The sequence below is a fragment of the Lissotriton vulgaris genome, chromosome 9 (genome assembly GCF_964263255.1).
Source record: "Lissotriton vulgaris chromosome 9, aLisVul1.2, whole genome shotgun sequence".
Classification (NCBI taxonomy): domain Eukaryota; kingdom Metazoa; phylum Chordata; class Amphibia; order Caudata; family Salamandridae; genus Lissotriton; species Lissotriton vulgaris.
This window is the reverse complement of record NC_141697.1, coordinates 28,359,867-28,382,669: the sequence shown is the minus strand read 5'-3', so window position 1 is coordinate 28,382,669 and position 22,803 is coordinate 28,359,867. Positions and strand designations below refer to the sequence as shown.

At 50.2% G+C, this 22,803-nt stretch overlaps 1 protein-coding gene across 4 annotated transcripts in view; it reads right to left on the bottom strand.

Annotated features, from left to right (window-relative positions):
• Positions 1-22,803, bottom strand: part of HEATR5A (HEAT repeat containing 5A) — a 502,340-nt gene that overhangs the window by 290,344 nt on the left and 189,193 nt on the right. For 3 of the 4 annotated variants that reach the window (XM_086936964.1, XM_086936966.1, XM_086936965.1), the window contains exons 21-23: positions 17,357-17,526; positions 13,569-13,707; positions 12,271-12,450 (exon numbers count right to left, since the gene is read on the bottom strand). In XM_086936964.1, coding sequence (XP_086793090.1) covers positions 12,271-12,450; positions 13,569-13,707; positions 17,357-17,526 — 489 coding nt within the window. Of the gene's footprint in view, positions 1-12,270; positions 12,451-13,568; positions 13,708-16,241; positions 16,269-17,356; positions 17,527-22,803 lie in introns of all 4 variants that reach the window. The other variant, XM_086936962.1, reaches the window with a different exon arrangement.

Genomic DNA, 22,803 nt, shown 5'->3' with positions numbered 1-22,803 from the left:
CGGTTCATGACCCGACTGAGGGTCCTCAGGGTCGCCTCCGGCAGACCAAGGCTCATGTACCTCCTCTGGATCTGAGTATGCTGGATAATTGTACTCGTCCTCCTCATCTCCGTCACCTTCCCCAGCGTTTGAATGCGTCGGTGAAAGTTCCAAATTATGTGGAGATGCAGGCTCTATAGGGGCAGAAGTACCCGCAGAGTCCTTTTTGTTTTTGAGTGGAATATGATAATGCTCCAACACCGGCTCCGTGGTGATTTTCCGTTTGAGGAGAGAGAGCCTCCCGGTGTTGGCGTCGATGATAACTTCACGACGTTCCTCATCTGTGAGTGGCTGGAGCCGAGGCTTCGTCACCACTAAGGACACCTTGGGCGTTGACACCACCTTCAAAGGCACCCCGGCCCCATGTTTCGGAGCGAAAGCCTTCGGCGTCGACTTCGGCGGCAGCGTGTAGCGGATAGGCGTCTGCGCCTTTGCCGGCTTTGGTGTAGGCTTCGGCACCACATCCTTCGGTTCGGGAGCCACAGCGTCCTTCCGAATCCGTTGCAGGGACTCCACGACCTTTTTTGCCAAGGCCGGGGAGGGCTGGACTGGCTCGAGCGATTTCCCCGAGTCCGGAGTCGGGTCTGCGGAAGGCACGGTCTTCGGAGCCGACACATCACCATCCTTGGCCTTGACGGCCGGAGTCGGCGCAGCCAGAGCTTCGTCGTCGTCTCGACGCTTCTTTGGAGCCTTTTTCGGGTCATCGACCTCGACCACCTTCGGCGCCGACGCGGCCGCGTCGGTCGTCTTCGCCTTCGGCTTCGACAGCGGGGTCTTCGGGTCGGCCATCTTGGCGTGGCTCTTGCTGTCGGCCATTTTGAATTTCTTGGACTTCGAGGCCTCTGGGGCCGTCTGTCCCACCAGTGCGCCTTTCACTTTCGGTTTCGAAACCGTTGGTGTGGACCCCGATGGTTTCACTTTCGTTTTCTTCAACGGGAGTGGCACATCAGAAATGTCCGTGGCCGGGCCCGGAGGCGAGGCCGTGGGACGAGTAACGAGGTCTTGGGTAAGGCCCGAAGGCGATCCCTCGACCTGGGCCGTATAACGGGGGTTGACCCCTGAGTCAGTCTGAGGATGCTCCTCCTCTGAGCTATCCTCCCCGGTGGCAATGGCCCCATCGTCATCCCCTACCTCACCGACGACTTCATCAAACTCCTCGTCTCCCGCGTCGTAGTTTTCTTCCTCCGACGCCGGGCTAGAGTCCGAAACTTGAAAGACATTGTCGTCTCCAACGTCTTCTTCGAAGATGTTGTCTGGCGGGGGCGCCGACAGCTGGGCCTGGAGTCTCGCGGCCCGACGAAGCTTGAGGGTCTTCTTACACCGGAACTTTGAGCAGGCCATACAGCTGGCCTCCTCATGGTCCAGCGACAGACACTTGTTGCACACTGGGTGCACGTCGAGGTGCGAATACTTTGAGGTGCACACCGGGCACCTTTTAAACGGAGTTCGTTCCATGTCTGGAGCGTCGTGTAGGCCCGTCCGCGCCGACAGCACGCGGAAGGGCAGCAAGAGTTCGGAGCTGAAGAACAGTTAAACCCGAACGAAAAACGATACCGGCGCCAAGCCTAAAGACCTTTTTCTCGAGTTAGAAAAGTTAAACAACTCTCGATTCCGACAGAGGGAACCGAAACACATCCGAACCCAATGGCGGAAAAAAACAATCTGGGGATGGAGGCGATGCCCATGCGCACTGTAGTCCAGGGGAGGAGCCACCTATCTCGTGATACTTCGAAGACTCTTCCAGGACAACAATTTGCTATCATCCGGACCCAACACTAGGCGGCGATCTATGCACAGATATGAATTCAGCAGCCCACATGCCTCGAACTTCACACTTATGTAATGGTTCGAAAGGAGGACCCATAAGTTGTAGATTAGTTCCTATTTTCCCCAATAGGCTCTGCACATTCGAATAACAAACAGCAGTGTAGACGTAGGACTGAGGTCATCTAGGTCTCTAATGATTATGTTAAACTTAATTTAGGTTTGCGCCAGCTAGCTCAGAGGTCACTAGAAACTTTCTTGAATGAATAGGGAGGGATGAACTTCCCTGATTCAGACAAGAAGGGATTCAGTTTCTGACAACCGCATAAACATGACAACTTTGCTCCCTCAGAATAAGAGTATATCTCTAGAGTCGTGTGAAAACAATAGGCAGCTATTTCACTCAGTCAACCGTGCATACTTAGTTTCACCAGAGTGCAGAGAAGAGAGAGACGGGCGTTGTCAATAAAAGTGAAAGTGGAAAGTGGCTGCTCTATGAATGAGCTGTGTAAACCCAATAGTGTTATCTGGGGGAGATGGTCTAGATGGGTATACATCATCTTGTGGCAGATCAGGTGCATTTTAATCATCCCATGGGTCCCCTGATGGCCCAGGAATATCATCTGGGCCGTTAATGTCATCCATGTGATGTTCACTCTCTATGTCTTGTGAGTAGCTATCTCCATCATCCTCATCTTGTGGTTTAAGACTATGTGTATTAGATGGTGAATGTACAGGAGAAATATCTACTGGTACTTCTACTTCTGGTGAAGGAATCCTCATTGGTGAAGTTTGAGCATGCTTTTTTAGAGGAACTGGCGGTGGTTTAGGATATTCCCTTTTCCTCTTCTCAAGCACTGAAATGATATGTCCAGTCTTTGGATTAATATGAAGAGTCTTTTGCTTTGGATGTGGTTTAAAAAGCTCTTTACTGGCAAATCTTTTTTCAGCGCCGATTTATCTGGCTTGGGGCCGAAATGCCTAGCTTTATCAGTGTCTATTGTCTTTGGAGCAGGTTTTGGTTCCGAAGACTTTTTCCTAGGATCCGTGCTCTCTGGATCCGGAGTTTTTGTTCCCGGAGTAAGTTTAGACTCATGTACCCTCGGAGCCGAAGTATGTTTCGGTACCGAAACCGTTTCGGAACCGGGGTGGTTTTTGGTTCGGCAGCTTTGAGAACCTCTTTAGGTGCCGAACTTGCTTTCGGTTCAATCACTTTCGGTACCGAAGGATGCTTTGGTGTCGCTGTTCATTTTGGCTTAAGGACCTTCTGCTTTTCGGGACCGACAACCTGACTCGAGCCAGAGTCGACTGGAGGCTTTTTTATATTCTTCGCTGCCGAGCCAGAAGGCTGGGACTCGGAAGGTTTTGGTCGGTGTGCACCTGGACCCGAAGGTGGAGGTGTAACCGAAGCCTGTCCCGGTATGGTGGGGTGAACAGGGTCGACGTCAGTACTCACGACCGGTTGACCAGCTGGATGATCGTAATCTTCGGATTGATCCTCGGCTCAAGAAGCTGAATCCTCTGCTTCGGAAGCGAGGTATTCGTGCTGCTGTTCTTCGGTGTCTACTTCAATTGGAGCCTTGTCTATGATGAGGTCTGGTGTCGACGAAGATGACTGTGCCATTACCCTTCGAGCTAGACAGTCCCCGATTGTTTTCTTGGACCGGAACGAAGCGCAGGCTTCGCAGTCTCGACTCTCGTGCTCTGGAGATAAGCAGAGATTGCAAACCTCATGAAGATCGGTGTGAGGGAATTTGTGTCCACACCGAGGGCACTTCTTGAAGGGTGTTCTTTCCATGAGCCAATGGCGCAGTTGGGCCCGACTGCTGTGACGAACGCTGGAATCGAGAAGTGAAGCCTCTCTTCGACGCTGGTAACCGGAATCAATGTCAACGACGATGCCGATGGTATTATGATTGATTTATGGATTCGAAAAGAGATCGGTAACGAAACCGAACGATTAACACATCCGAGCCAGATGGCGAAAAAAAACTACTTGAAGATGGAGCCGATGCCCATGTACACTACAGTCTAAGGGAGGAGTCATCCAACAGACAAAGACTCTTCCAAGACAACAACAAAGTGTAATCATCCGGGCCCACCACCAGATGGTGATCTAATGCAATAGTGTGTGGTCTGCAGCCCACATGCCTCGAACAAACCATTACCTTTGTGATCTCTCCACCCCACTGGATAAGACCTGAACTCAAGAAAAAAAAGGCAAGGGTGTTTTTTTTTGTTACTCCATCCTCCACAGAGTCCACCATATTTCAGACTTCAACGCACTTATGTAAGCAAGATTAAGTAACTGGGCACATTCACGGGCATGAGGGGGGGCAGTTAACATTCGTTTTGCATAACATATTTGAATGCACTTGACTATCCACCTTGAAAAGGAGTTGCTGGCCGGCGACCAGTGATGAATAGTTCGTAGAGATCCAAGCCTGGATCAGAGATCGATGATACCTGAAAGCAGAGGGGACCAAGTTCGTACTACTAGCCAGTAGTCAGAGGGTACCAGGAGGGCACCGGTTGGCCGTCACCTCGACCAGGTGAGTGGGCAACGCTAGGCTCTGCAGTCTCACGGACCAGGAGGCGTTGTCGGCGACCAGGATGGAGGTGCGAGCTGTCCCACGAAGGATGATGCTGTCGGCGTCGCTGGGCCCAGGATTGGGGCAACAAGCCTTGGCAGATCTCGGGCCACGTGGTGGGCCTAAGATGGCATCTTGGATGGACCAGGAGGGTCCGGGGTGCTCCTCTCGAAAAAGGGGGCAAGGGCCGGTCTGGAGCAACCAGACCAGCAGTGTTGGTTGTCGGATGTCGTCAAGGAAGAGCACAAGCCAGCGGCTAGTGACCAGACAACGTGCTGAGCAGCGAGCAGAAGGGCCCCACGCAGATCGTGGAGATGCTGGGAGACTGCACTTCGGTGCTGGAGCTGCTCAGGGTCGGGGATTCTCGGACCCCAGAGCACTCACCAGAGAATTGCTTCGATGGTCGTGCTGGTTAAGAAAGCGTGCAGGTTTTGATGATGGCCGGTCCCTCGAGGTCTCGTCGCACCCACAGATCACAGCTGAGCTGATGACGTGGGTAGAGGTCAGAGGTGCCAGGGAAGTCGGTTCTCGTCGAGCTGGGCCGTCGGATCCTTGAGGAAGGACTTGCAGCAAACCTCAGGGTTCTTAGATGGTGCCCGCTGATGCAGGGTGACTACTCCTTAGTCACAAGGGAGAAATCTTGAGAAGAGTCTCAAGTCCTTTCGTAGAAAGTATTCTTGATTCAAAGATGATCTAATTTGGAAGGGTCCCCGCTCCGGCCTTTATTCTAAAGAAAGGGGTGGGTACATGACTAGGTCCTGCCCTAAGGGTGGGACCAGGTAGGGGGGTAGTTACACCCCTCTCCCCTGCCGGACTTTCCCCAGGCCAGGGCTGGCGCCCCTGGAACTGGTTCTGACCGGCAGATGCGTAGTGAGCACCGGGGTGCCACTCCGCAGTCACCTTCTCGCAAAAGCCCTACCTACCCAGAATACACAGACCCTGTCTGGGACGGTGCGAACACCGCCCTCGACAGGAAACCCTTTGTCCAAGCGCTCCTCGCTGGAAGGACTCCCAGCAGCAGGAGGTCAGACTCGTGTCTGTGGTGGCAGCATCCATTTTGTGGAGCTGAGGCTTTAGTTAACTTTAACCGGGGTTCACAGTTACGTACATGTCGTGTCCCTCTAGAAGGGCGGAATGCTAACCTCGTCGCCAGAATTGGTGAGAGGGCAGCATCCTGATTCGTATGACACCTTACTCGACATGCCTTGATAACGCGACACCGAAGTTACCGGTGTGGTACGCGTTATCATGGAACAGCCATTGGGTCTTGATTCCGCAAGCTGCAACCGGGCTCGGCTCGGGCCAGAACCTAGTTCATACGAGCCCACGCACTCTGCCTTCAGGATTGTCAAGGCCTGCCATAGGAGTGACTGATAGGAACTCGGGTGTCCATCGTATGGTTAGATATAGAACTACTATACCTATAGCGAAGGGTGATTACACGACTTCGCCCCAGCTGTCGTGCAGCCAGTTGTGTCAAATTTAGGAGGCCAGCCAGGGGTGGCATAATACTTGCTGCAGCCCCTGGCGGCCCTGGGTACACCTATGCCCTGAGTTACAGGGTCTGATAAGGTGGCCCAGTACCAATTGGTAAATGCACCTAGGGTACATATCGTAATTTAGAAAGAGAACAGCCAGGCTGTGGGTCTGATTGGCAGGCCCACAGCCAGAGAAAGTCGTAAACCAGTGAAACAAAAGCAAAAAATCTGGGTGATCATAGGATTGCAGACCCTACTCTCCTACAGTATGCACGACCGGTTACCAACACTAGGTCTTTCAGCTGTCCGTGAGCCTGATTCCACTGACGTGCTACGCACTCCTGAAGCGGACGCATATGTAGTCTTGCGTGCGGGACTATGAAGATGCAGGAGGCCATCATATCCTATCAACTGCATGAACACTCGTGCCTGAAGCTAGTGTTGAGGTCTGAATCTTTGTATCAGCGATTGAATGCTGCTGATCCTCATTGAATTTGGCTGTGCTGTGGCTGCCAGAGTGTCTATTGTCGCGCCCAGATACTGCTGTATGTGGGCGGGTTGAAGGTGGGACTTTGGGTAATTCAGTGAGAATCCCAGATCGCGAAGAAGGTGAATGGTGTGGGACATGTGGGCGGCACACTGCTGGGCCGACTTTGCCTGGATAAGCCAGTTGTCCAGATAAGGGTAGACGTGAATGTTTCGGCTCCGTAGGTGTGCAGCCACTGTTGCCAGACACTTTGTAAACACCCCGGGTGCCGTCGTTACTCCGAAAGTGAGGACCTTGAATTGGTAATGCTGATTTTGAATGGTGAATCCGAGGTATTTTCTGTGTGACGGGTGTAGCGGAATATGAAAGTATGCATCCTTCAGATCTAATGTGGCACCTGAAAAACCTCCACTGGCTTCCCATCAATAAGAGGATAACATTCCGCCTTCTAACCCACGTACACAAAGCACTTTACGAACTTGGACCCGAATGCCTCAACACACGACTTTCCTTCTACACCCCCTCCCGCCAGCTACGCTCCTCCCACCAAGCCCTTGCTGCTGTACCTCGCATCAACAAAACCACCATGGGAGGAAGATCCTTCTCCTACCTGGCGGCTAAAACCTGGAACTCACTTCCCACTCACCTTCGCCTCACCCAGAACCACCTAGCATTCAGAAAATAACTTAAAACCTGGATATTCGACAAGTAACTCCCCACCCTCTCCAAGCGCCTTGAGACCCTCTGGGTATGTAGCGCGCTATATAAATCACTGAATTGAATTGAATTGACTGAGCAACGGTAGAACCTGCTGCAATGTTAGCATGTGAAAGTGTTCTGATAGAATGTACAGATTAAGGGGTCTGAGGTCCAGTATGGGTCTGAGGGACCCGTCCTTTTTTGGGATCAAGAAGTACAGTGAGTACACTCCTGTGCCTCTTTCTTCCACAGGCACGAGCTCGATTGCACCTTTTTGCAGCATGACGAATACCTCCTGCTGCAATAAGTGCAAATGCTCTGCGGACATAGGACGGGGTCTTGGGGGTATGTTGGGTGGAGTGGATGTTAACTCCAGACAATAACCGTACTGGATAAGCTTTGTGACCCACCTGTCTGTGGTGATGGACTTCCAGACCGGCAAGAACTGTTGGAGTCTCCCCCCGACCGGTGTTGTTGGGTCGGGGGGCAGTGACAAGACGTCACTGTTTGTTAGTGGCGGAGGATCTGGAGCTGTTGTTTCCACGACCTCTGCCCTTGGTGCTGTTTCCACGATAGCCACCTCTACTTTGTTTTGTGTATGTGGTTTGCGCGCCACCTTTATTGTACTGTGTTTGCTGGGACAGCTGGCCTCTGGAAACACCTCTATTGCTTGAGCGACGAAAAGAACCACCCCTGAACTGCTGCGACTGGAGAGCCCCCATAGACTTTGCAGTTTGTGTCCTTTTTTGATTTTTTCCAAGGTGGTGTCCACCTCTGGGCCAAATAAATGATCAGGGTTTACTGGCTGATTTAGAATGGTGGTCTGTATCTCTGGCTTGAACCCGGAGATTCTGAGCCAGGCATGTCGCCTCAACATGACACTAGTGTTAACGGCTCTGGCCGCGGTGTCTGCTGCGTCCAGTGCACATTTGATAGAAGCATTTGATATGAGCTTCCCCTCCTGTATGAGCATCTCAGCTGCCTCCTTATATTCATCTGGCAAGTGCTGTAACAGGGTCTCAAGTGTGTCGTAATGGGCCTTGTCATATCTGGCTTAGAGTGCGTGAGTGTTTGAAATGCGACAGATATTGGCCGCTTGAGCTGCCACCCTTTTCCCCGATGCTTCTAGCACCTTAGATTCTTTATCAGGGGGACGAGCATCACCCGTTGTTTGTGAGTTAGCCCTGTTCCGGGCATTAGAAACAACCAGAGAGTCCAACGGCAACTGGCCCTTGATGTAGGTAGGGTCCCCAGGCGCCGGTTTGTACTTCTTTTCAATCCTGGGGTTAATCACCCTGGCCCTTTTAGGCTCCTTAAATATCTCCCCAGCATGTTTTAAGACACCCTTCAGCATAGGCAGAGTCTTGACAGTCCTCTCTGAGGTGGAAAAGGTGTCAAACAAAAAATCCACTTCAATAGAGTCAGCATGGAGCTGGACATCATGATTTTTGGCTGCCCTTTCAATAAGTACATTAAACGCCGCTGAATCCTCAGTAGGCGATGTCTTTACAGCATACACATGAGTGTCTGGGGCAGTGTGTGAATCCCCTGAGTCAGCAGCATCTGCCCAGGGTTCATTATGATCTTCTGCATCAGTGTCCACAGGATAGCTGTACTCCTCATCGTCACCTTCTCCTGTTTCCACATCCGAATAAGTGGGCGAGACATTTTGGCCACGTAGAGATATAGGTTCTACAAGAACTGGTGTTGTAGTAGAATCCTTCTTCTTTTTCAGTGGGATTCTATACGACTCCATAGGCTGTTCCAGGGCGATCTTTTGTTTATAAATAGAAAGTCTGCCTGTGTCGGCATCGATGAATTGTTCCTGTTGCTCTTCAAGCGAGGGTTGTCGATGCCTTGTGGCCGGGACCACAGTTGTGGGCTTCGGCTCAGTTGACACCTTCCTGGGCGCTTCGACGGCCATCTTAGGGACGAAGGCCTTCGGTACCACTTTCGGCGGCAGCGTGAAGTGGATGGGCGCCGACACCTTTTGAGGTTTACCGGCAGTCTTTGGAGGTGGAGTATCCTTTGGTCCGACAGCCGAAGCCTTCTCCTTAATGCGCTTTAGCGAGTCCGCTACCTGCTTCGAGAAGGAAGCAGACGGCTGCGTTGACTCAACAGAATCCTTCGAGCCACCGCCAGGCGTGGACTCTATGGCTGCACCACTTTTAGCCTTGTCCGGTCGACGCGTAGGTTCGAGAACCTTCTGAGCTCCGAGTCCTTTGTCGGTGTCGACGGTCTTCGGCACCGATTTCTTCGGGTCGACGTCCTTGACCGGTGCTTTCGGTGTGCCAGTCTTTGGCTCGACGCCCTTTAACGGCCTCTTCGGGTCGATAACACCTTTATGCTTCGACGGTGCCAATAGTTCAGAGGACTTCAAGCCGACCAAAGCAATACGCACTTTCGGTTTCGATTTCGCCTCTAGTGCTTTGGGTTGCGTAGACACCGAAGCTTTGTCTTTCGGTTTGGATTTGGCAACTTGCGGCTCATTAGAAATGTCCGAAGCCGGGCCCGAAGGCGGGGCTGTAGAACCCATTGGAAGATCTTGGGTAAGGTCATGTGGCGATCCCTCGACCTGAGCCTTTTGAAATGTTTTGGCCCCAGTATCAGTTTCTGGGGCTAGCTCCTCGCTTGAGCTATCTTCCATGGCCCCAAAGTCCCCATCGTCGTCTCCTACCTCGTCGGCGACGTCTTCAGCATCGAGCATCTCAACATCCGCGTTGTAGCTGGAGTCGACCTGCGATGCGGGATTAGACAGGTTCTCTCGAACCTCCCTCTCTGCTTCCTCATCATCCTCGGCATCGAAGATGTTCACCGGGTCAGGTGCCGTCTGCTGGGCTTCCTTGAGTGCTGCGCGTCGAAGTCGAATCGTCTTCTTGGATCGGAAACGGGAACAAGCCATACAGCTGGCTTCATCGTGATCTGGCGACAGGCACTTGTTGCACACCGGGTGGACGTCGATGTGAGGATATTTTGAGTTGCACACAGGACATCTTTTGAATGGGCTCCGTTCCATGATGGTTCGTCGATAAGGCCTCTGGCGTCGACCGGGCCTTCAGTGGCAAAAAGCCACGCGGCTCCTCTGGATGTCCGGCTCGGGAACTGAGCTGGAACAGAACTGGGCACCGATCGCAAGATAATACCGACGATAAACTAAAGGCCTTTTGGCCAAAAGAAAGTTTTATATTGATTCCGAACTTGAGTGAACCAATATGCATCCGAACCCAATGACGGAAAAAAACAATCTGGGGATGGAGTCGATGCCCATGCGCACTGTAGTCCATGGGAGGAGCCACCTGTCACGTGATACTTCGAAGACTCTCCCAGGACAACAATGTGCGATCATCCGGACCCAACACTAGGCAGCAATCTATGCACAGATATGAATTTCATTAGCCCACATGCCTCGAACATTATAATTATCCCATGGATCAGCATCCTGTGGTATATAGTCATTAATATCCCCAATCCCAAGTATCCTGTGTGTCAGGTGATGGTGGTGTAGGGGAATGTATAGGTGTAATAAACAATTCTTCATGAATGGGTGAAGGTGGTGAAATATAAGGAAGAGAAGAGTTAGTGGCCACATTTTTCTCCTTTGAAGTGGTAGTCCGCTGGTAAACAACCAAAAAAGTATCACCATTGGACCAAATCAATGGTCCTAAATGGGATGTAGAGAGATGGAGAAGTAACAAAAGAAAAATATTCTTTTGTTAGAAAAGACCCCTCACTCACCAACCTGGTTGGGGAGATGCTTCATCATAGGGGTCCCACCCGGACAGCCGAGTGCCATCGGGGTGTGCTGCGACACCGGACTACAGTGGAGCAGGTTTTTTTTGTGTGAATGAGGTGCAAAAAAGTGATGTTAAAAATTGTCCGAGTATAACTTCCTGAAAAAAACTTAATTCTAAAGCTACTGGACAATGTTAAAATTAGTTGTGGGATACTTCTGTTGGCTTAAATGACCAACAGTATCTATGTGAATGTAAAATTAAGGTCTACATGTTTCAACCTGTGTTGGTATCCACCAGGTTTTCGTCAGGACCAAGTGCGCGGAACCTGGGTGGTATACACACTCTAACGTGTATCCAGTTCTTAGAAATCGAGGGTTGGATAGACGTTAGAGTGTTAAACACTACTTGTCTTTATCGGTGTGCTGACATCATCTTGGCATTTGACACTGAAAGAATCTCATTGTATGCACATCAGATAGGACCATCCTCCCCATCAACAGGTTTTTTTCATTACCTCCTTTGAAATCAAAGATGTGTGCAGATAGTTTGGTGCTTGATTATGTCTGAGAAAGCAATAAAGAAGACGGTATGTCCAAAGTAAACCTGGGCACAGCTAAAACCGGCATAGTTTTTGATATTAATGAAATTGATGTAATTGAGGGTGTTGTTGCCTCATCGACAAGGTTACTGGTGTCACATTAGTAAAGGACAATAAGGAGGCTTTTGATGATGGTGGTGCCAACAGGGACTTCAACAGGCTGGCCTGTACACAGTACAAAGCAAGACTGGCAGCGCCCGCTCTGCTCGGTGCTGCACTGTGGACCTACTGGTCCCAGATGAATGCAATCTTGTCAATCCGTTTGGCAGTATATAGAAAAAAAAACTGTACCAGTGAACACCACTCTGTGGTTCACAGAGCCGACATCTGAACAATGCTTCCCCGTTCCCCCCATCCCAAGGATTAAAACTACAGTTTAATTTATTCAATAAACAAACCACTCTTTCCCAGGAGACCTGATTTACAGTGCTGAGACTCATTCATATTTAATGTATGGGAGGAAAAGTGTAAGCAATAAAAGCCTTAAACCACAAATTAATTTTCCCACATGCACTGTCCACACATCAAGCACAAACATCTGACACAAACCAGCCCTGTGTACATACACTACACATTGGTTTATGCTACCATCAGTTAGTAACACAACTGATATGACCCTCAAACTCAAATGTACCACCAACACACATTAGCACACCAACCACAACACTACAGTATGTGCCACCAAAACCAACATGCACTGTAAACTCACTGCCAAGACCAATAAAACAATAATGACCAGATGCACAAACCACACCAGCAAACATTATCACAGCGACTACACATTACTGATGACCACTCCTAGATTCCTCACTAAGTCACACAAACATTATTGACTGAAGCCCACGCAAACTCTTTGCCCACACATAGCCACCGCACTCACCTGCTGAGGCAGAAAGCACATCTTTGCAAAGCTTGAGCCAGAATGGGAGTTTCTGCAAGCCCATGGAAGTCAGCATGTGGCACAGCGTCTCCTTGATGTCCTGCCGCAGTCTAGGATCGGACTCTCCATCCAAAAGGATTAGCAGTGCACCCTCCAGGCCAATTTCCCGGAGGTTCACCTCTGCAGAGAGAGAGAGCGACAAGACATTTACTTGGATCTATAGCGAAACAAACATTTTCGGGGAATTTGGGATATTAAATGCAATATTCAAAAGGGTACAATACTGTAGGTAAATCAGTTATAAATGTGTAGACATGCTGCAAACTATTAAACAGGAAGTGATCCCGAGCATTCTAGAAGTGCAAATGTAAGAAAGGTAATAAGATAGGTATAAAACATTGCACACGCACAAATGCTTTATGTGTCGTAGTCAAGTATACCCAGTGCACTAATTTGAAAAAAAAATGGTGTCTCATTTTTAGGCCACAAAGAAGGTAAAAGGTAGTAGGGCAGAATGAGAAAAAACGTTTAATGGTGTAGTGAAACATTGTAGGAAAGGGGATGTGCAACTGCACAATGCATCCTTAAAAAAAATATACAGCTGCAAAGACAGAAAATCAAAGACTCCGAGCATCAAAAGCCAGAAAAGAACAGATCACTCAGTCACATGTTCACCATGAACAAGGAGTTACATACTGCAGCTGAATCTGCAGTGAACTGGCCTATGCACTGGACTAGAGAATAACGAACAAATAATGAGCAAGCAAAAGTGGGAGTTCCACAAAATGATGGGACTAAAGAGGGAGGTGGGGTTAATAAAGTCTGGAAAAAAACCTGGATCCTCTTTACAAAAGGCCTCGGAAATGGTCTGATATTTACCCGCCCATGGTCTTACCAATACCAAGGGTACCAATAGCTGCAGGAGGTTTGAACATCAGCCTCATTATGAGTTCAACCCTAAGGGTCCAATAAGAAATGAGGGGTTACTGGAGAAACGGATATTCAAAGGGTCATTTCCTCAGTACTTCACTTTGCCTCAGACTTTAACCTGGAAATTTTAGCTGCTTTCAGCAGAGGAAATATTAGGTCAAAATCTCTTTATTCGACTGTGTGAGTCAAACTCTAATAAGGCCTGCATTTCTCACCCAGGAAAGGAAGTGGTGGTGCCCAGCTCATGGCTCTCATTTAGTGCACCAGAGAACAGCTTCATTCCCCTGTTTAAGCTCAACTGCCAGGCCAAGGCCTGAGGAGTAAAAAGAAACAGCCGCAGCAATTCACAACAAAAACAACTGCCTTACCGAGGATAATATCATCTTCTCCATCCTTGGCCAAAGCAATCGCATGATCCGAGACCTCGGCCGCTTCCCGTTGAACCAGCTGACACAGACAAGCTAGCACTGCCCGTCTCAGCAGCAGGTAGGAACTGCATAGGTTCACCTACAGGTAAAAAGAAAACATGTGAGGGCAGTGGCTTGTCAAAGGGGCGACAGACAGCAAGTGCCATATCAAATACAAGACCCTCCGGGAACGTGGCACTCGCCTACAGAATATAAACCCAAATAGAGAGGAAAATCAAACGGGTACTTTTAATCCAGGTGCACAGAATTATCACCGAGAAGGCAGTGTGAGGGACCCTTGAAGGCAAAAGACACGCCCCAGGGCAGCCAAGGTCACCTTTCACCCAAGGAAGTAGGTTATTTGCACACAATCTGGAGGGCCCAGGGAAGGTGACTCACTCGTCAACAGAGGAGAAGCATTTGACATGCTCTGGGATTCCATGCCATGTGGGATGTCCGTGAATAAAGGAGGAAATGAGATGACCATGCTTCGAGCACCTGGAGCTGTGGCTGAAGTTTAGTAACTTAGGTTGTGAGAAAACAAAAAGGAGCTGGGTGGAATCCTTGATTAATCTCAGCCATTGATCATTATTCAGGTCTGCTTCTAGTCCATTGTTGGGCCCTTTAGCCCCACTATAAACAGAGAACAGCCATGTGCCTATCAAATCTGGTTCTGATTCAATGGTAACAGCCCAGACTTAATTGCCAGGCCCTCTCCAGACGAGATAAACCCTAGACTGGTATTGGCTTTTTAGGTCTTGTCAGCAAGGACCAGTTTGAGTCCATTGACGAAAACCATATCTGAGCATAATCGTCACAATTTGGCCATCTTACCTATAAAAACAAGAAAGCGATTACTATAGAGCTTGAATTAATTTCAGCCACTGGTAATTAATCGGGTCGCATTCTAGTTTCAAATTTAGTTTTCCACAGCGCCATGCTAGACAGGGACCAGCCATATACAAATCAATCTTGGACAAGCCAAAATAAAACAGTCCAGCCTTAACTGCCAAACACTGACTTGCAAGCGGTTTCATCATGTACACTTGGTGGTTGAGAATCTATTAAAGCCTGCATTGGAATGTGATAGCTTAACATCTCAGGGCCTTCACTAATCTGCGAGCGCTTATCTGCATACCGGTGCATCCGCTGCCAGGGAACTTATTACTAGAATTACCTGCTGAGGGACGGGCAAGTAATAGGGAGACATTCCTGTTGGGGAGACTGCAGGGAATTGAAGAGATGATCACCCTCTAGTCTACCCATAGTGTATCCCCAACTTGTATGGCCTGTCACAAAATAATATCTGCAGAGGAAGGGTAGGGGGTCAGTTCAATAGAGTCCACATACACCAGCAGGAACCTTCCTAGGTGCTTGACGACCATGGCCGGGCTACCTAAACTACAAACAGGCAGAAGGGTGATCTAGCCTGCATTGATGGCTGGGAAACAGACAAAGTACAGCTCAGCTAGGTTAGGAGTTCTTCTGAAGTGAGGTGCAAGGGACACATTAGGTATTTCCAGGAACAACAGTCTCTAAGGCAATTAATGGACACGAATGCTCAGGAGACCAGAATAACATCCGGGTAGTAATCACCTTTGTGGATATAACGGATGGTCATTTAATGTTTCGTGCCCATTTGTTTTCATGTTTTTAACACCCGTTGAATATTATCCCAGGGGACTTATCTTCCATGTACACATGTTTGAGTGAAAGTGTACTACAGATCCATTTTGATTACTCCTGGATATTATTCTGGTCTCCAGAGCATTAGTGTCTATTAATTGTCTGAGGGACTGTTGTTCCTCAAAATACGTACTACCCTGGGTCTCTATCCATACTCATTCTTGGGTTTGCTTGTACTTATTTACCAGAGACACTTAAGGGGCAGCAAGATGCAGGAATGTAGAAGTGTCCAGAAAGCTGCCTAGCCAGCCGCAGCGAGGCAGTGAACAAGCAATGCATCTCTCCCTTTGGTGTTACAATAAGGCATTGAAATGCAGAGCAAGGGGACAACAGGAAGCTCATCTCATGCTACTGTGGCTAAGCAAAGCACAACAACACCCTTGCTCCCTGCCCTCGACTGGAAGAAAACAAGATATATTATAAGCAAGAAGTTCACAACTTGATTCCAAAGCCTGTGGTGGGTAGAAATATAAGCAGCAAAGAACCAGTGCTTGATTGTGGTGTATTCACCATTTGGAATTACAGCGGGCGGCCAGCCGATGCGTGGTGGGAGCTGAAGGAAAAGGAAAAGTGAATACAGAGTAACTACCCAGATAGAGCCAAAAACTCTAGATCGCCAAGAGGCCCCAAGCAAGATTTGAGAGAAATAAGCAGCGTGTCTTCAATATACAGCATGCTAGTATAAGATGCTGCGTGCGTCCTGCAGGAAGCCATCAGCGCAGACATGTCAACATAAGGCATTGCAGGCATGGGGAGCGCCATTCAATTACACCACACACCTGTGCATGCCACAGCAGGCATATGGAGTGCCATTCGAGTACACCACACACCTGTGCATGCCACGGCACGCAGGATATGGCAATGGGATTATAATGTAAATGTAACAGCAGGATGGAAGAGGAGCTAGGGAAGGAACACCACACGCTGCTCGAGGTTCCAAGGACCTACCAATACTGAGTTATCCAACAAGAGATCCTGCATAGAGAAGATGAAAACAGTAGAGCAGTGAGATAAAGGCTGAAGGAGTGCATGCATAACAGGAAGTCAAACACTGGCACTTAACCCCATGGTGGTAGGTGAGCGGATAGGATTGGTCTTTGTGGACCAAGCACTGCTAGACGAGTGAATGCAGCTCTGCCAATATTGCAGCAGTTAATTATTGCAAGACGGCACTGCGTGTCTAATACTAATAGATGTGCATGGCTAGACTGCAGTGAAGAATGTAACTGAGCTCCTTGGCCTTTGACACCAAGCCCAAGACCCGTCTACTTCAACCATGATCCCGCTGGCCTGGTAGCAAGGCGGCTCATTGCAAGGAGGCCTACGGTCTTTTATCTGGGACTGTGTGGAAGCTGTGGGAACTTTAGATACTCAGAATTGCTTCAGATTGTGAAAGTCACTGTTTGGACAGCACAAGCATCTATCATGTGAATGAGAAAAGAGTTCATTTATTAACTGACCGCCTGTGCTTCCAGGACCCCACAGACACTACACCTCTTCTGGGGCCAGGAGCAGCCACATTTGAGCGCTGAAAAGATCCAAGTACCTCACAAAAGTGAGTGTTAAGATTCTTTGGCTTGGCCTTGCTCCTTTTCCTTAAATATTCTGCCTGGATTTCGAAAGCTGTGTGTGAGTTCAGTGCTAACTGTACTGTATGTTACTGAAGTACAAGAATGCAGATATCAATGTCCACTGCAGCGACTTCCTTCATGCACTCCAGCATATTCAGACTGCCTGCATGAGTCTTTTGTTGAGAACAACTGCCCCACTCCCCCATCAGGAGCTTGAGCATGCAGTGCCCACCTAAACACTCCTGGTCACTTATGACCGACACACCCGCCTGTTTTAGGCACTTAGAAAAGCAGGGTTCTAGCCACAAATGACACCGCCAGCCCCAAATAGTACATTTAAGTTACAGGTAGAACAGGTTTGTTAGAGGCACTCTACAGACTAGAGGAAGATTGATAAGAGTGACATAGGGCTCAGAATTGCGATTCAAGAGCTTATATGTATAACAAGTCTGAATTCTTAACACAGGTGATTTCCATAGCAAGGTTACTTACACACAGGCTTGGCACTAGGCTGGAGAGGTTGACATGACGTGGGGCGAACATGTGAAGCTGCTGAAGGCACGAGATCGCTTGGGCCTGCACCAGACCGTCTGGATTTTCCTGCATGATCGAGCAGCCCAGCAGACAGGAGGCTCTCAGGGCAGACATGGAGGTGCCACTACCTGCAGAAGAAAGGAAGTGAACGTCGGTGCACTCATACCGGAGGCACAACACCCCCAGCAATGGAAAGGTTTGCAGCACCAACACTGAATACAGGTCTAAGCACGGGCACTGGGCAAAACATGCAACCTGCATATAAGTTTCAGTTAGTCACTAAACGTTTTAGGAAAATACTACACAGAACCTAAAATTAGTATTCTTTTGGTGATAAATGTCCTTTAACTTGCGTAGAAAGCTGAAACTTTGTGCTCTTTATTTGTGGGACCAGTCGTGTGTGTTGCAACCGGATGAACTTGACAACCCACAACTACTATGGAGCTGCCCCCTGTGTTTGCTTATTTGTTGGTCAGCAGAACTAGAGCCGGTTGACTGTAGGAAACTGAAATTGTTCCCCATTTTGAGTGAAGCTAAAGCGGCATGGGTGAATGGTGGCCTCTAGTGCGATACTGTGCGTGTGGAGGTTAGTGTGGGGGTTCATCTCTCCACAGTGTTTATTGCTACCTGCACTTCCCCTTGGGTCTGGACTAATCCCTGGAAATGGATCTACCTGTTGGAAGGGTCATGGGTCCGATTGCACTCCCTTCTGTTCAGATGGATGTCCCTCCTCAGGTGAAACTGGCCCTGTTCTCTGCATTGCTTAAGCAATGGTGGCCTTCTGCTTATGTCCCTCCTTGACCAGTTCAAACTGGCCTAATTATCTATTATGGAACTACGTGGAAGATGATCGGTCTCCATAACCGGCTGAGGTGCTGGGATTTGTGAACAGCCGCCCGGTCTGCTGGCTCAGGCTTCCTGACACTACCCCAAAACTGGCAGAAATACTTACCACAGGGGTCCAGTTACATATTGTTTATGGACTAACTTCAAGCCAACCCATCACAAGGAACTGGACCGCTACAGAGACGTGAACATGTCGATGACCATCCTACCCCCAAATCTACCCCCACACCAGGCCTCTCATTCCAGTCGGCTGAGCTGGAAGAATAATCAAGCACCTCAAGCGTACAGAGGCTGAGATCACTAAAGGAAAACAAAGCAGGATGGAAAACACATGCAGGGCAGCACAGCTTTTTCAAGACCTGCACAGAACTTCTGTTTCCCTAACACGCTGAAGGATGTCACTGCTACATCGCCAAGACTGGAAGAACCCAGAGTCCCACTGGTTCTATAACATTTCCCTACAAAACCTGGACTGTGTCTTTCCAAGGCTGTGCTAGCCCTTGAACTGGTCAGCGATTCTATCCCCATCAGAAATTCCACCACTTATTCTACAGGGCAATAGATCTAGAAATCAAACTCGGATATTGTTTAAATCACCAGCATATTAACCCAAGGTCAACATAAAGTAAGAATTCCGGTTGCATCCAGGTGGCAGTAGGAAATAAAACCAAAGAACTACAGTGTTTTAATTCTTGGATCCAACAAAAACCTCATTTGAAGCAGGTCTCATGTGGGACGTAGTTGTATAGAAAAATACAGAAACTAACAAACACAAAATGTCAAGTTGGTGGTTTGAACATCACATTCCATATTCTTTAACTGTTTATAATGTTGCACAATGGGTGACCCTAAACATTGCCCAAGATTGAACTGTGTCCCTCAGCTAATGTCAATAAAAGGAGAGATACTTTTACTCCATCTTTGCTGCCTGTGAGAAGGTGGCCTGATATGCAGTGCTCACTATTCTAGTGAACACTATGTATCAGTCCAGCAACCCTTATTGATGATTGGTTGTAAGTCAACCTTATAGACCAGCTATCCTAGTAGCGTGGATACGAGCAGTCTAAGGCTAAAGACTCGAGAGGGCGTGTTAAGCCAGCTGTTTACCACACATATACCCCTTGAATACCAAGTGAAAGGACACCACACAAGTGTTATGAAAATAAACAGTTATTTATTTAAAGATCACAACAGCCCTGTACTCTTTATGAGGACAGGGTACTAAGCACAAACCAAAACTCTTACAAAAATACTTAAGTTAGCACAGTATATACAAATGCCCGAGGGGCACGGAAAACCATATACTCTGAAAGTGGAATGCGAAATTCCTAGCAGGTAAGTACAGTACTAATAGCTTTTGGAATCGCTAGGACTTGACTAGGGAATCGTTAGATTACTTCTAGGAGGCCTAGGGTACTCGGGTGCAGTGTGTGCACTCTCACGCGAGATGCGGACAAAAGTCTATGGTAGCTAGGAAATAGAAAGTTAGTGTTCTCGGGCGAACCCGACCTGGTAGGGAGAAAACGAAAGTAGATTCTGACCCTTGGATAGTGAGGCTATGCTGGGGCACCGAAATGCCGAAGTTACCTAGCCCAGGGGCTGCAGCTGCATAGGTCTGAAAAGACGTCGGGAATCCTCGTAGACGGACCAGGAGCCGGAAGAAAAGATGCTGGCCGGTGACCAGTGAAGAAAGTTCAGTTGGATCCAAGCCTGGATCTCGAAGATAGATGACACCTGAAAGCAGAGGGGACCAAGTTCGAGACTACTAGCCAGTAGTCAGTGGGCACCAGGAGGGCACCGGATGGTAGCCACCTCGACAAGGTGAGTGGGTGACGCTTGACTCGAAGATCTCACGGACCAGGAGGCGTTGTCGGCGACCAGGATGGAGGATCGAGCTGTCCCACGAAGATAGAAGCTGTCGGCGTCGCTGGACCCAGGATTGGGCAACAAAGCCTTGGCAAATTCAAGCCCACGCGGTGGACCTAAAATGGCGTCTGGAGTGGACCAGGAGGGTCCGGGGTGCCTCTCTTGAACAAGGAAGCAATCAATCAATCAATCAAAGACATTTCTAGAGCGCGCTACATACCCGTAGGGTCTCAAGGCGCTGGGGGGGGGGGGGTGCCGCTACTGCTCGAACAGCCAGGTCTTCAGCTTCTTCCTGAAGGAGAGGTGGTCTTGGGTCAGGCGCAGGTCGGTCGGGAGGGAGTTCCAGGTCTTGGCGGCCAGGTAGGAGAAGGACCTTCCTCCTGTAGTCGCTCTTCGGATGCGGGGGACGGCGGCGAGGGCGTGGCTGGCAGATCGGAGGTGGCGTTTGGGAGCGTAGAAGTTGACTCGGCTGTTGAGGTAGCTCGGGCCTTGGTCGTGTAGGGCTTTGTGTGCGTGGGTGAGGAGGCGGAAGGTGACTCTCTTGCTGACGGGGAGCCAGTGGAGGTCTCTCAGATGTCCGGAGATGTGGCTGGTTCGTGGGATGTCGAGGATGAGTCTGGCTGAGGCGTTTTGGATCCGCTGGAGTCTCTTCTGGAGCTTGGCGGTGGTGCCGGCGTAGAGGGCGTTGCCGTAGTCCAGTCGGCTGGTGACGAGGGCCTGGGTGACGGTCTTCCTGGTCTCTGTGGGGATCCACCAGAAGATCTTCCGTAGCATGCGTAGGATGTTGAAGCATGACGAGGAGACGGCGTTGACTTGCCTGGTCATGGAGAGGGAGGAGTCCAGGATGAAGCCCAGGTTGCGTGCATGGTCTGTCGGTTTGGGTGCGGTGCCCAGGGCGGGAGGCCACCAGGAGTCGTCCCAGGCGGAGGGTGAGGAGCCCAGGATGAGGACCTCCGTCTTGTCTGAGTTCAGCTTCAGGCGGCTGGTCGTCATCCACTCGGCTACCTCTTTCATCCCTTCTTGTAGGTTGGCTTTGGCGGCGGCGGGGTCGTTGGTCAGGGAGAGGATCAGCTGGGTGTCGTCGGCGTAGGAGATTATGCTGAGGTTGTGTTTGCGTACGATGGCCGCGAGGGGGCTCATGTAGACGTTGAAGAGGGTGGGGCTCAGAGAAGATCCTTGGGGGACGCCGCAGATGACTTCGGAGGCCTCTGACTTGTATGGTGGTAGGCGGACTCTCTGTGTTCTACCGCCGAGGAAGGAGATGATCCATTCTAGCGCCTTGTCCTGGATTCCGACGTTGCTGAGGCGCCGTACTAGGGTGCGGTGGCAGACCGTGTCGAAAGCCGCGGAGAGGTCTAGGAGGATGAGGGCCGCTGTTTCTCCATTGTCCATCAGGGCTCGGATGTCATCGGTGGCGGCGATGAGGGCGGTCTCGGTGCTGTGATTGGCTCGGAAGCCGGACTGTGAGGGGTCGAGGGATCCGTTTGTCTCGAGGAAGGCGGCCATCTGCTTGTTGACGGTCTTCTCGATGACTTTGGCTGGAAACGGGAGAAGCGAGATGGGGCGGTAATTCTTGAGGTCGGTGGGGTCCGCTGTTGGTTTCTTGAGTAGGGCGCTGAGTTCGGCGTGCTTCCAGCTCTCCGGGAAGGTGGCGGTGTTGAAGGATGTGTTGATGATGTCTCGCAGGTGGGGTGCGATGACAGCGTCGGCCTTGTTGAAGACGTGGTGAGGGCAGGGGTCAGTCGGTGATCCGGAGTGGATGGAGTTCATCGTGCGGATGGTGTCTTCGGTACTGATCGGGGTCCAGGCGTGGAGGGTGGTGGTGGGGGGTGGTTGTTCGGTCATGCTGTGCGTTGGTTGGTTGTCGAAGCTGCTGTGTATGTCTGTGATCTTGTTGTGGAAGTATGAGGCGAGGGAGTTGCAGAGGTCTTGCGATGGGGTGATGTCGTTGTTTCCTGCGCTGGGGTTGGAAAGCTCTTTCACGATGTTGAAGAGTTCCTTGCAGTTGTGTGCGTTGTTGTCCAACCGGTCCTTGAATGCTGTTTTCTTGGCGGCGCGGATCAGCTGGTGGTGCTTCCGGGTAGCAAGCTTGAAGGAGGTCCTGTTGTCCGGTGTCGGTTCCCTTTTCCAGACTTTCTCGAGGGCTCGGCAGTTCTTCTTGGAGCTCTTGAGTTCGTCGGTGAACCATGGGGCCTTCTTGCTGCCGGGTCTGCTGGGCGCGGTCCTCAGTGGGGCGAGTTCGTCCGCGCAGTTGCTGATCCACTTCGTGAGGTTGTCGGCGGCCTGGCTGGGGTTCGCTGAGCTGGCAGGAGGGTGCTGGCTCAGGGAGGTGGCGAGCTGGTCTGCTGTGATCTTGTTCCAGCTTCTGCGGGCGGCCTGTTGTTGGTGATGGTGGGTCGGCGTTCTCTTGAAGGTGAAGTGGACGCAGCTGTGGTCCGTCCAGTGAAGCTCTGTGGCGTGGCTGAAGTCGATGTCTGTGCTGGATGAGAAGACGGCGTCGAGAGTGTGTCCGGCAAGGTGGGTGGGGGTGGACACCAGTTGCTTGAGTCCCAGGTTGGCGAGGTTGTCGAGCAGGGTGCTGGTGTTGCGGTCGTTGTTGTTCTCCAGGTGGAAGTTGAGGTCTCCCAGGAGGATGTAGTCAGCGGAGGGGAGGGCAAGCGGGCTGACGAAGTCGGCGATGTCCTCGCTGAATT